Source organism: Pleurodeles waltl, chromosome 5, assembly GCF_031143425.1.
Source record: "Pleurodeles waltl isolate 20211129_DDA chromosome 5, aPleWal1.hap1.20221129, whole genome shotgun sequence".
NCBI lineage: Eukaryota > Metazoa > Chordata > Amphibia > Caudata > Salamandridae > Pleurodeles > Pleurodeles waltl.
The window spans coordinates 1,775,146,723-1,775,160,407 of NC_090444.1; the positions used below are offsets into that span (position 1 = coordinate 1,775,146,723).

Sequence of the window (13,685 nt, forward strand, 5' to 3'; positions counted from 1 at the left end):
AGGTTGGGGGGTATCAGGTTTGCAGTGTTGGCTCCAGGTGTCTGGAGCTCTCTCAGGGACAGCATAAGAGCACTCACCTCCTACGAGCAATTTAGAACCCTGCTAAAAACATGGCTTTCCAGACAAGCCTTCAATTAATTGCCTCTCCGCCCTGCTGCTAGTGCACCCACTGCCATGAATCCTTTCGGTGAACAGGGCTTTAGAAGTTCCCTATAACATAGCATCTACATGGACTGACCAACCCGGCTTCAATTTAGGAAAGAATTGACGCTGCGCCTCTTTCTGTTTAAACCTTTTTCATTGGTTACAGTACTGTAAGAAACTAGGCTCCTGCCTTGGATGGCTGTAAAGGGAACCTGACATCTTTCGCTTCCAGAAAGTTCTGGAACTGGTGGCAATTTGTTGTTGGCAACCTGCTTAACGAGTACTGTGGTTACAGAGTGAAAGTACAGTCACAACGGGGGCTTCCTTAGAGCTTCAAGAAGCACATGGGACCGTGAACTGAAGCTTTCATGTTCAGAAAACTGGCATCACATTTACATGTATGGCCTCTGAGTACACTAGATGGGACTGTACTTTCATGCTTTGTGGTGCTGTCACCACTTGTTCAGACAGCTCATTGTCAGATGAATATGAATACAGTGACAAGTGTACAACAATTAGCGCTGCAGAGATTTCAAGAGAGCCAGGCACGCTCCACACACATACTAGCAATATAACACAAATATTCAAATAAAGCAGAAACACACATAGTTAATCTAGGATAAACACTAATATTTCAAAAGCAGGTAGAAACAGAAATATTTTAATGAGATACTTTTGGACATGTATAGAAGACAATGGCACTTTTTGGTACACTAGGTTTTGTAACTACTCTGAAGAGGCAATTCTGCGTGTTACAGCCATGACATACAGCAATCATTTTCTCCTATTACAGAAGTGTATATCTGAGGATATCAAAGTTAACATCAAAGTAAAGGCTGCTAAGAAGCAGCTTGGGGTGGAGTGGTGGCGGCGACACCTGGGCACTTCTGCTTCTCATGATCCCACCAGACTAGAGCTTTCCATTAGCAAAGGCCGCCTCTTGGAACTGGGGGACAAAGGTTTTGAAATGCGCCCTGAAAAAAAATGAAAATAGCACAATTGGTTATTTGAAGGTCGGGAAATCCAGGGATGAATAACTAGCTTTAAATTAGGTTTTGTCTTGTTATTTACAATTTGTTGTTGCAGAAAAATGAACTCTTTCATAGAAGTGTGGCAAATGAAAAGCTTGTAATATTTTGATACCTTGATCTGAAAATACAGGAGATGACCTGATCTTGTGCTAAATTGCTGATTGTGGAACACAAGGGTCTGGCTTTTTTCTTTACCTTAAATATGTATTTAACCAAATTCATTGTCACAAAAAATATATTTAAGTTTACCAAAAAAAAGCAAATAATAGATTATAGAATAAGAAGGCCATCAACAAATCTAGGTATTTTAGCAGATCTTATAGTAATTAATCGTAGTTCAGGTATTTGCTCACCTAAGGGATTTTGTATATAAACCCAACCACAATTCTACGTGGGCAACATAAATATTCTAATATATAAAACAATACGTCTCAACATACTTATCTGACTACTAATCCCAGCTTCAACTATTAACTAAACATCTATCACTAAGAGACATCACTAATGTGCCTTTATTTGTAAATTTCCAAGTCACTCTATGCATGTCATCCTAAAACAGTAGTTTAAGGTTTGCCTACATACAACAAATCTTTTTTTATCATATTCTTTCTTTTGTGGTCTGCACACATCTGGTGGGACATATATTTTTTTAAACAGACAAATATAGCTTTCTCTCAAGTTGATAGTGATTGGCTTTCTATTTACTAAGTGTATTATTTCCCGTGTGGCGTGGGTTCCCATATTCTAATTTCAGTAACTGCTGAAGCTCTTTGAGTAACCAGTGGTGGTTGGTGGTACAACCTTTTGACAAAAGGCCATTGTGCTGGGGAGCCTGTGCAGACAGAGCAATGAATGGTTGATGCTGAGGTCTATGTCTGGCCTGTGGCACTCATCTTTAAGGTACAGCAGAATGTGATTCTGAAAAAAACTAGTGGCATGCGCTCCTCGAAAAAAGGCCACCACTCCTAGCGCTGGCGAATCTGCACATAAGAAGCAACATACACAGTGGTCTGTGCCTGGCCTGAATTCTACATGACACATGCACCTTCAATGAATTAAGAGTGGGTCCAAACACAAAGATGAAGGCCCATGTCTTTTGAAATATTCTCCAGACCTTCATCAGCATAGTACTCGTAGACAAGAGACCAAATTGATGGTGGATAGCGCCAATAGTGGTAAAGAGGAAGGAGAAAAAATAGCCCTAAAAGTCTAATGTTTATTTTCAGTAAGCTGTATTTGCCACAACCTCACTTAGTATGGGCACACGGGCCCGGGAAGATGTCAGCTCACTAATATTTTAGAATAAACAGACGGATGACAACAGAAGCTAGTGATTTCTACTGAGAACCACAGAGTTGAAAAGAGCAGAGGAAGACTGGTTGTAGGTTCATGTTTTCCACGTGTCACTTTGAAATATCTTTGCCTTCGCAGGGTTGCTGCCTGTGCTTTGCACACACCTCTGGTTGCCCAGTGTACAGGAAAAATGGGCTTAGTTATGGAGAAACTACAAACTCAAATAAAATGCAGAGGGTGAACAATTGTGCACTAGTGCCCACAGATTTGACACAGGTGCCAGGTAATTGTACACAAATGCAGACTGCAATAACATTGTGTGCACATAAGAGGAAGGGCAAAAGTGTCATTCTGGAGTAGCCAATAAGAGAAAATGTTGGCTCATAGTTCGGCCCGGTTCTAGGAAACTCACATGATCTAGAAGCCCACCGAACATGCCTGGACTTTGCATTGCGCAGTGCCACCTTTTGTCCTAAACATCCACGAGCTTGTAAGTGAAAAGCATGTCTACCCTATTTACATGGATCCACTGCCAAATTACTGCAAATTATCGAACATTATTAATTAAACCCTCTGCACGTTCTTGAAATAGTTCAATATCCAGATCCGGCTACTCCAGTGATAAATTGCATGCTGGATCCCAGTCCTCTCTTAGCTTCTTGGTAACCCATTCCTAAAATTCTTCAGAGGGTATTCTGATGCTAGTAACAGCATGGGAATAAGATAGGGCAAATTCTGCAGATCATGAAATTCTTTCTGCTTCTAGCGACCGCTTGCAACTGCAACCTTAGACCACAGACAGCTAATGTGAAAGTCCCCCTGGCAAAGGAGTGTGCGGAGCTTGGCTTTTAATCACATTTGTCACATCTCAGATCCAATGCCAGTCTCTGCTATATTTGGGTTATGGCTGAACACCTCTCAACCCCCATAAAGCTTGGTCGGGGTCTACTGTGTGGTTAAGTAAATGGGGTTCTCTTATTTAAAAATGAGATATATCTTTGCTACTTTACTCGTGCTCTGGCAGGTACTGCCTAAATTTGAGATTTACCAGTACCACAGCATAGTACAAGGTCAGGAGGGAAATCTTATATAGCATGTTCTAACACTGTAATTTATATTTACAGCTCCAACTTTATCTTAATCCTAATTATTTACTTTGCGGTAGGATCGAAAATCAAATCTAACCTTTAAGACATGCATCTTCTCATGGTGTCTGTTGGTGAAGAGTTGTGAATAATGATTCTCCGGGGTATTTAACTTCCAGCGCTTACCAGATTTATAAGGTTCTCCATTAGAAGGCAAAACCGAAAGAGATATCGTTTTTTTGACCTCTACCTTGGGGAAAGCAACTACCAATTTGAGATTGTAACAACCTCCCCTCACAAAATAAGTATCCATTCCAAAATCCTGGCATTTGATTACAGTCCTCCCAGAATTCCCTTTTGGAAGATTTGATCAAAGACATACAATTCACAGAAAAGGCAACCACACAAAGAGACTGGTCAGATGACTTCTACAGATAGCTTATTGGTGCTTCAATTACTTTTATTTATGTTCTGGCAACTGTACTGGTTTAACATATGCTACAAAAAAATAAGATGCTCACCAATGGCTTCTACATATTCTTCGTACCTTTAATTGTATAACAGCTGACACAAACACAAAGATGGCCAATGATTTCTGAAATATTTTCAAAGCCTTCATTGTCACAGTATTTGGCACTAATGGTAAGAAGCTAATCAATGACTTTTATATATTCTTGGTACCTTCAATATGACAGCAGTTGGCACAAACAGTCTAGCCAGTGACCTATGCATATTTTCAGTGCCATCGCTGGCAAGAACACAAAGAGATTCTCATGTCTGGGTGACTTAAATTTAGACATTTTAGCTTCTGTTGCTAAAGACTATGCTAATTTAATAAGAACCATTTATTGTACTCGTTATACATCTTCCCATCTGTTGCGGAGGTGCCCACTGAATGATTCAGGGCAACACCAAACAATCCATCATCAACAGGGATCTATGATTGGTCAGTATTTTGATGCCATAGAGAATAAAGCTAGGACTCTTTCCTTTACCTTCCTGCCACTCCAGAGGTTAAATCTCCTATCTGGCAGGGAAGCCTTTTCTACCTTTGGTATGGTCTTTCTATTCAGCTGCTTTACACTACGCGATGGAATAGTTCTGCAGTCACTTCTTCAGTTGTATGAGGTGAACACCCTGCAAGACATTGCACTGTGCAGCTCATAGTCTGACGGCATGTAGAGGACACAACCTTACACTCACACAGTGCTACTGTTCTCAGAGCCTAACTTACAGATTTCGAGAAAGAGAACTCGCCAGAACACTATGGCCCTCATTATGAACACGGCGGTGTTAACCGCCATGTTCTTGCTGGCGGTCATTTAACTGAACGCCAGCCCCCCTGGGACCACGCCGGCCGCATAAAGAACATTCTGCTGGGCCGGCGGGCGGAAACATAGTTTCCGCCCGCCAGCCCAGTAGAATGCATGGCCGGGACATTGCCGGTGGCTCCACATGGAGCCGCCGTCAATGCCTCTGTGTGGCAGGTGCAGCTGCACCTGTCGGGCAGTGACCTGCGCAATGGTGCACTACACAGGGGCCCCTGCACTGCCCATGCGAAGTGCATGGGCAGTGCAGGGGCCCACAGGGAGGCCCCGGAGCACCCTTTCGCCAGCCTTTCCCTGGTGGGGGTACCCGCCAGGGAAAGGCTGGTGCCAGAAGGGATCATTATCTGAGGGGTAGCGTTGCTTGCAGCGCTGCCCTGTCGGACAATGATTCCCTCCACTGTCAGGCAGCCTGGCGGTGGAGGAGGGCTGCCTATGGCGGCCCTCCCTGTGTTCTTTATATGGCGGTTCAGACCGCCATGCCGGTGGCTGTCTTTTCACCCACCGCCGGCATGGCGGTCTGAACTGCCAGGGATCATAATGACCCCCTATATCTTGCCACATCACTCACAACAAACACATCTAAAGTTATTCAGAAAAGTAAGCGTTTTAATAAAAGAAGAAGCATAAATTCCAAAACAGACAGTGAGTGCCTAACAGAGTGGGCCCTGATGGCTGAATAAGATGCTTAAGATGAGTCAATGGGCAAAAGGTTATGAGTGCTTGACAGTGTCCTTCGGAAATGGCCAAACGCTAAGCATGTTGGAGTTCAGAAAAAGAGAAAACTGAAATAATACAGTACACTTAACGATTTATGTTTGAGGTGGTGACATACGTTTAAGTGTAGTGCACTGTGGTGGTGCTCTTGTTTCTTTTTGACACAGTGTGCAAGGCGGGTGGCAGTGGTAACGTCAAGATATAGCACACAACTTGTGGCTTTATCGGTGGTGAACCCTAGTGCATCTCCTCTGGGATGTGCTTTCAGCCATGATGGATTGGGGGCTTGTCATCATAGTTAGAACCAGAGGAACCCACAGGATGGTCCCTACACTACATGCTACACAAAGGAAACCATAAATGGACGGTTCCTTCCAAATTGTGCCTATGCAAACAGTATAAGTTATGACTATTCGTTGCGCCTTACTTCCCAACATGCAGCGCTCTTATTTTTAGGCCCTGCTTCCCATCTTCTCTACCTCTTTGTAGATTTTTTTTCACTTCCTTGGCAGTAGATGTCAATGTGGGTAATTGTTCATGTATTACCCTTCACTGTTGCCCCTGTTTCTAGTAACAGACCCTCAGTAGGAGCTTCCTGGGGGGTTGTTTGTCTTCTCTCTTCTTGAGCCCCATCACTAGCTTTCCCACTTGTACTAGTGACCGATTCGGTGTTTGGTCTGTGTTTCCCGCGGTAACTGTCTATAATTTGCTGTGAACGCCTGATAATATATTTTTTCCTGCAGTGCTCCTGAGGCAGTGTAGCCCCCGTGTCTGTTCACGTCCTTCCCGTATACCCTGTGCACCCCTTTACCCCTCACCTCAGTGCCAGCCTACCCGGCAGGTGGTGTACATTAGAAATACTGGCAGGCTGGGGGTAGACATACCTAGTCTTCAATAGGTATGGGCTTCACAGACACCACGTCTGACATCCAGTGAACTTCAGCGTCCTACTGAACAACATCGACCGCACAAAACAAGATGCCAATTGACTCTCTTTGAAACAACAAAGTGCATGCAGTGTGCATGTATAAAATGCTCAGTAGGGCCTGTAGACTTGAATGTTATGCAGTGACCAATGTCCTCCTCTTGTGAACTAGAAAAAAAAGACGAATTTGTTTTTCAAACGTTAATTATCACAACGTTTGTGTAGATATTATGCAGACATCCGATCCAACGTGTAATTATGAGCGATATTGTGAAAGGTGACCTTGATACCAAGCCAAGCACCGGGCGCTGTGAGTGATAACCAGCTACTGGGGTGAAGGTGAGTGGCACGATTTGGGCACAGCTGAGGCCTTGCCTGATAACCACTAGCTGTGGAGCACAGGGACGGCCACCATCCCCTGAAAACCAGAGAGTGGGAGAAAGGCGCGGTTTTGCTGTGACCCACAACCGAGGAACGTCGAGGCTGGCCTCTGGGCGCGGTGGGGTGTCAGCTACGGCAAGGGTAATACCTGGAAGGGCGTTGGTGTGCACGCCCACGGAGCCAGCCGTGACAGCTGCTGCCGTAAACATAGACGGGCCGAACCATCCCGTCACGCGGCCAGGGGCAGCTTGTTCTGGAAGTCAAACCCTTTAGCAAGGAAATAAAATAAACGGGTTTTCCCGGATGCAGGACAAGCTGCGGCAGGATGAAGACAACAGAGCTCGTCACTTGGGATCTCGGACACCCCTTGCTTCAGAGCCGGGCGTGGCTCCATCCAACAGCCCCGGCTCAGGCGAGCGGCCTCTCGGCCGCCAGTGCGCAGATGTCACGCACCCGTCGGGGCCCAGGTGAAGGCTCTCGGCCACTCTCCAGAAACACGTAAACATCCATCATTCATCGGTTTCTGCTGGGTGCAGGCGAGGCTAGTTCAGGCGTCAGTGAGCTAAGTCCTCAACAGATGCAGGCGCCTGATAAGAGAAGGTAACCTTGGACTACCTCAAGTGGTTACTGCTCGATGACCTAATAAGGATTCTTTATGTAATCTTAGCGCCTACTCATTCATTAGTATTGCCTCGCAGCGCGATATTTAAAAATAATGCACGTACGCTTATAAATATTATACAATGCCCGTTTGCTTAGAATTAATATATTGCACGTGGGCCTGTGATCCAACATTGTGCATACCAAAGAAACCACATGCTGAATACAGATTGTCGAAATTAAAGTACAATCTCTAATATAGACTAAACTTAAGTGAACGTGCCTGGGTGTTGTTTCTGTGGTGATGCTGCCAGAAAAATATATACATCTGTGCCCGGTAGCACACGCCCACGGTTAGACATTTTATGTCCTTCACAAGAAAAACTGTTTTCATCAGTTGGGACTTGTCGGTTACCCATTCGAGCACGGGAGTGCCTACTCAGCATTTCATCCTTTCGAGGGAATAGCATCAATACTGTGAGAAAGTAGCCTCTTTCTAGCCTTGTTACCCCCACTTTTGGCCTGTTTGTGAGTATATGTCAGGGTGTTTTCACTGTCTCACTGGGATCCTGCTAGCCAGGGCCCAGTGCTCATAGTGAAAACCCTATGTTGTCAGTATGTTTGTTATGTGTCATTGGGACGCTGCTAGCCAGGACCCCAGTGCTCATAAGTGTGCCCTGTATGTGTTCCCTGTGTGATGACTAACTGTTTCACTGAGGCTCTGCTAACTAGAACCTCAGAGGTTATGCTCTCTTTGCTTTCCAAATTGTCACCAACAGCCTAGTGACCAATTTCACCAATTCACATTGGCATACTGGTACACCCATATAATTCCCTAGTGTGAGAAAACAGGGCTGATTGCAGAGGCCCCCTAACTTTTTGCCCCCATTTTCCACTTTATGCTGGTGTTTTCCTGACTCTGATGGTGCCCTGGGTACTGCTAACCAGTCCCAGGGCCTGTGCTCTGTGTAAAATCAATATGCAAATTAGGCTAATTATAATTGGCTAAGTTAACCTACCTATAAGTCCCTAGTAAATGGTAGGGCATGTAGGTTTAGGGACCACAGCATAGGTAGTGCACCCATAGGTGCACTGCTGAGGTGCCCAGTGTCATTTTAAAGGCAGGCCTGCCTTGCTGGCTGCTTTTAAATTAAAGTTATATGCAAATTCGACTTTGGAATTAAAAGTAGTTCCAAAGTCTTAAACTACCTTATTTTTACATACAGTATAAGTCACCCCTAAGGTGTGCCCTATGTGCCCCTAGGGCTGGGTGCCATGTAACTATAAGCAGGGACTTTATAAAAATAGTTTTATAAGCCCTGGTGAGGTAAAAACAGCCAAATTCATTTTTCCCTCATTGTAGTAAATGGCCTTAATAGGCTAGAATGGGGAGACTTTGTTTTAAATTTTAAAGTCTCCTTAAAAGATGCATACCAAGAATTTGGTATCAAATTAATTGTTGTAATAAATCCCACAACTTCCAGTTGTTGGATTTAATATAACTTGTTCAGGTAAAAAGTTTTAGACTTTACCTAAAAAGTTGCCAATTTCAGCCCTGCATTGTTTTTGCTGCTGTGCTCTGATTGGCCAGCCTGCAGCAGCTTAGCCAAGCTGCCTTGATGAGGTGTGAAGTGGCCTGGCTTCACACAAAGGAATGTGCTTGTGGGGGAGAATCTCCCCTCAGCAGATGGTGAGGCAGGAAGGGGGAGGGCTGCCAAACTGGTCTTCAAAGGCAGAGAAAGACATTTGGAGTAACCAGCAACACTCCCACATCCTGCAACCCCAGACAACTAGGTGCCCCCTTGATTAGATTAGGAGAGGGCAGGAGAGGGGTGTGTTTATGATTTTTAGCCACACCAGTGGGTGGGCTCAGCCAGATGTAACCTCCAAAAATCAGATTCAGCCATGTTGGATTTTTAGAGAATGTTGCCTTCTGGGATGGATTTTTGCCACACTTCCCAGGAAGTGGTCATCACAGGGGGATGACCCTGTACCTGATTGGAGAACCAGGACCCCCCTGCTTTTCACCCAGGAGCAAGGATAAAACTGGCAGACCTGCACCCACACCTCAGATCCCTCACCAGATTTCAACAAGAAAAGAACTAAAGGAGAAGAAGGACTGCCCTGCTGGACCCCTGGCCTGCACCTGGAACCTGCACTCAGAAGGACTGCACCAGCTGCGCACTTGGGCTTCACCACAAGAAGGACTTTGCCTGGCTTCAACTGGTTCAAAGAGGGACTCCCTGTTTGCTACAGGTGAAAAATTGCTATCCAGAGTCCCCTGCACCAACTCCTGAAGAAAGTGACCAGCTGACCACTGTCCAGTGGCCAAAAAGGAGTTTGCGCCAGGTGCATTCTGGGAGTGGTAGTCCGCACCCCCCAAGGACCATCTCAGAACTTCTGGACCCTTGGGGTGAGCTGTGGACCCCAAAAGAACCTTAAAAGAACATCTGGGTGAAGCCCCAGAAGTTTGGAGAAGATTTGAGAATTTTTGTAAAAAAGCTCCATAGAGGGTCCGACCCGCCGCGGAAATTCTAGCCGGCTTGCCTCAACCGCGACCCGGCCTGATTTGGTGGTTCGTCCCGAAAAAGAGACTCAGTCCGAAGGTAAAAAGTTGACCGGGACCTCCCAGCCATCGTATCCGAGAAGGGCTCCATGGACGTCGGATCAAGATCCAGGTTTACCCCGGTCGAAGGATTTTCACCTCGAAAAAACGACTAAGTCCGAAGGTAAAAATCTCCACCGAGGAATCCAGCATTGCGTATCCGGAGAAGGGCTCCAGGAGGTCGGATAGGACTGGCAGGTCCGTCCCGCTGAAGAAAATCTTCAAAATAAAGACTAAGTCAGAAGGTAACTTTTTAACCGAGGCCTCCCGCGACCTGTAGCCGAGCAGGGCTCCATCGCGGTCGGCCTGAAACTTTGACTTTGCCCCGGTCGAGGTGCAACCAGATGACCCGATTGGCGCTTTTTGTTTCTAAGCGCTAGAAAAATAATAATTCTTTAAAAATTCATATCTCCGGTTCCCTTTATCCGATTTTATTCGTTTTGGTGTCATTTTAAAGATAAAAATATAAACTATTTTTATAAATTGGTTTTGGATTTTTAAACTGTTTCCTGTGTTTTATTTAATTACTGTTTTGTGATATTTGAATGCTTTACACACTGTCTCCTAAGTTAAGCCTTGACGCTCGTTGCCAAGCTACCAAGGGTTGAGCTGGGGTTAATTTACTGAGACCTAACTGGACCTAAGTGGAGGTTAGTGGCTTGTTGCTAGGTGTAGGTACCTACCTGCCCTTACCAATAACCCATTTTCCAACACCTAGTATATGGTACTGAGGTACCCAGGGTATTGGGGTTCCAGGAGATCCCTATGGGCTGCAGCATTTCTTCTGCCACCCATAGGGAGATCTGACTATTCTTACACAGGCCTGCCAGTGCAGCCTGAGTGAAATAACGTCCACATTATTTCACAGCCATTTTACACTGCACGTAAGTAACTTCTAAGTCACCTATATGTCTAACCTTCACCTGGTGAAGGTTGGGTGCAGAGTTACTTAGTGTGTGGGCACCCTGGCACTAGCCAAGGTGCCCCCACATCGTTCAGGGCAAATTCCCCGGACTTTGTAAGTGCGGGGGACACTATTTCACACGTGCACTATACATAGGTCACTACCTATGTATAGCGTCACAATGGTAACTCAGAACATGGCCATGTAACATGTCTAAGATCATGGAATTGTCACCCCAATGCCATTCTGGCATTGGGGTGACAATTCCATGTTCCCCCGGGTCTCTAGCACAGAACCCGGGTACTGCCAAACTGCCTTTCCGGGGTCTCCACTGCAGCTGCTGCTGCTGCCAACCCCTCAGACAGGTTTCTGCCCTGCTGGGGTCCAGGCAGCCCTGGCCCAGGAAGGCAGAACAAAAGATTTCATCTGAGAGAGGGTGTAACACCCTTTCCCTTTGGAAATAGGTGTGAAGGCTGGGGAGGAGTAGCCTCCCCCAGCCTCTGGAAATGCTTTGATGGGCACAGATGCTGCCCATCTCTGCATAAGCCAGCCTACACCGGTTTAGGGATCCCCCAGCCCTGCTCTGGCGCGAAACTGGACAAAGGAAAGGGGAGTGACTCCCCTGACCTGCACCTCCCAGGGGAGGTGCCCAGAGCTCCTCCAGTGTGCCCCAGACCTCTGCCATCTTGGAAACAGAGGTGTTGCTGGCACACTGGACTGCTCTGAGTGGCCAGTGCCATCAGGTGACGTCCGAGACTCCTTCTGATAGGCTCTTACCTTTCTTACTAGCCTATCCTCCTTCCTAGGTAGCCAAACCTCCTTTTCTGGCTATTTAGGGTCTCTGCTTTGGGGGATTCTTCAGATAGCGAATGAAAGAGCTCACCAGAGTTCCTCTGCATTTCCCTCTTCACCTTCTGCCAAAGGATCGACCACTGACTGCTCAGGACGCCTGCAAAACCGCAACAAAGTAGCCAAGACGACTACTGCAACCTTGTATCGCTTCATCTGCCGGCTTTCTCGCCTGTTTCCTGGTGGTGCATGCTCTGGGGGTAGCCTGCCTCCTTCTTGCACCAGGAGCTCTGAAGAAATCTCCTGTGGGTCGACGGAATCTTCCCCCTGCAACCGCAGGCAACAGAAGACTGCATCACTGGTCCACTGGGTCCCCTCTCAGAACGACGAGCGTGGTCCCTGGAACTCAGCAACTCAGTCCAAGTGACTCCCACAGTCCAGTGACTCTTCAGTCCAAGTTTGGTGGAGGTAAGTCCTTGCCTCCCCACGCTAGACTGCATTGCTGGCTACCGCGTGATTTGCAGCTGCTCCGGCTCCTGTGCACTCTTCCAGGATTTCCTTCGTGCACAGCCAAGCCTGGGTCCCCGACACTCTAACCTGCAGTGCACAACCTTCTGAGTTGTCCTCCGGCGTCGTGGGACTCCCTTTTGTGACTTCGGGTGGTCTCTGGTTCACTCCTCTTTAAGTGCCTGTTCCGGTACTTCTGCGGGTGCTGCCTGCTTCTGTGAGGGCTCCCTGACTTGCTGGGCGCCCCTCTGTCTCGTCATCCAAGTGGCGACATCCTGGTCCCTCCTGGGCCGCAGCAGCATCCAAAAACCCTAACCGCGACCCTTGCAGCTCGCAACGACTGTTTGCGGTCTTTCTGCATGGGAATACCTCTGCAAGCTTCTTCACGACGTTGGACATCCATCCTCCAAAGGGGAAGTTCCTAGTCCTCTTTGTTCTTGCAAAACACCAAGCTTCTCCCATCCCGTGGCGGCTTCCTTGCACCCTCAGCTGGCATTTCCTGGGCATCTGCCCACTCTCTACACTGTCGCGACTCTTGGACTTGGTCCCCTTCTCTTACAGGTACTCAGGTCCGGAAATCCACTGTTGTTGCTTTGCTGGTGTTGGTTTTCCTTGCAGAATCCCCCTATCACGACTTCTGTGCTCTCTGAGGGTTGTAGGTGCACTTTACACCTACCTTACAGGGTCTTGGGATGGGCTATTTTTCTAACCCTCACTGTTTTCTTACAGTCCCAGTGACCCTCTACAAGCTCACATAGGTTTGGGGTCCATTCGTGGTTCGCATTTCATTTTTGGAGTATATGGTTTGTGTTGCCCCTATACCTATGTGCTCTTATTGCAATCTATTGTAACTTTACACTGCTTGCATTACTTCCTTTTGCTATTACTGCATATTTTTGGTATTGTGTACATAGATCTTGTGTATATTTGGCATCCTCATACTGAGGGTACTCACTGAGATACTTCTGGCATATTGTCATAAAAATAAAGTACCTTTATTTTTAGTATATCTGAGTATTGTGTTTTCTTATGATATTGTGCATATGACACCAGTGGTATAGTAAGAGCTTTGCATGTCTCCTAGTTCAGCCTAAGCTGCTCTGCTATAGCTACCTTCTATCAGCCTAAGCTGCTAGAAACACCTCTTCTACACTAATAAGGGATAACTGGACCTGGTACAGAGTGTAAGTACCCCTTGGTACCCACTACAAGCCAGGCAAGCCTCCTACAAATACCTATATAAAAAGCAAGCTGGAAGCTGGTATGATAAAGAGATAAAACTTCAAACCTAAAAGTAATTTCTGCTATAACAAAGGTGGGAACGACTGTGCTACTCCATAAAATAAACAATCGTTTTCAAATAAAGAAACATCAATATT

General features: G+C 46.2%; 1 protein-coding gene across 3 annotated transcripts in view; it reads right to left on the reverse strand.

Moving 5' to 3' along the window:
• Window positions 1–789: 789 nt before the first annotated feature.
• Window positions 790–13,685, reverse strand: part of BABAM2 (BRISC and BRCA1 A complex member 2) — a 795,977-nt gene continuing 783,081 nt past the window's right edge. For all 3 annotated transcript variants that reach the window (XM_069236219.1, XM_069236221.1, XM_069236218.1), the window contains one exon: window positions 790–1,118. In XM_069236219.1, coding sequence (XP_069092320.1) covers window positions 1,039–1,118 — 80 coding nt within the window. In that variant the 3' untranslated portion in view covers window positions 790–1,038. The remainder of the gene's footprint in view (window positions 1,119–13,685) is intronic.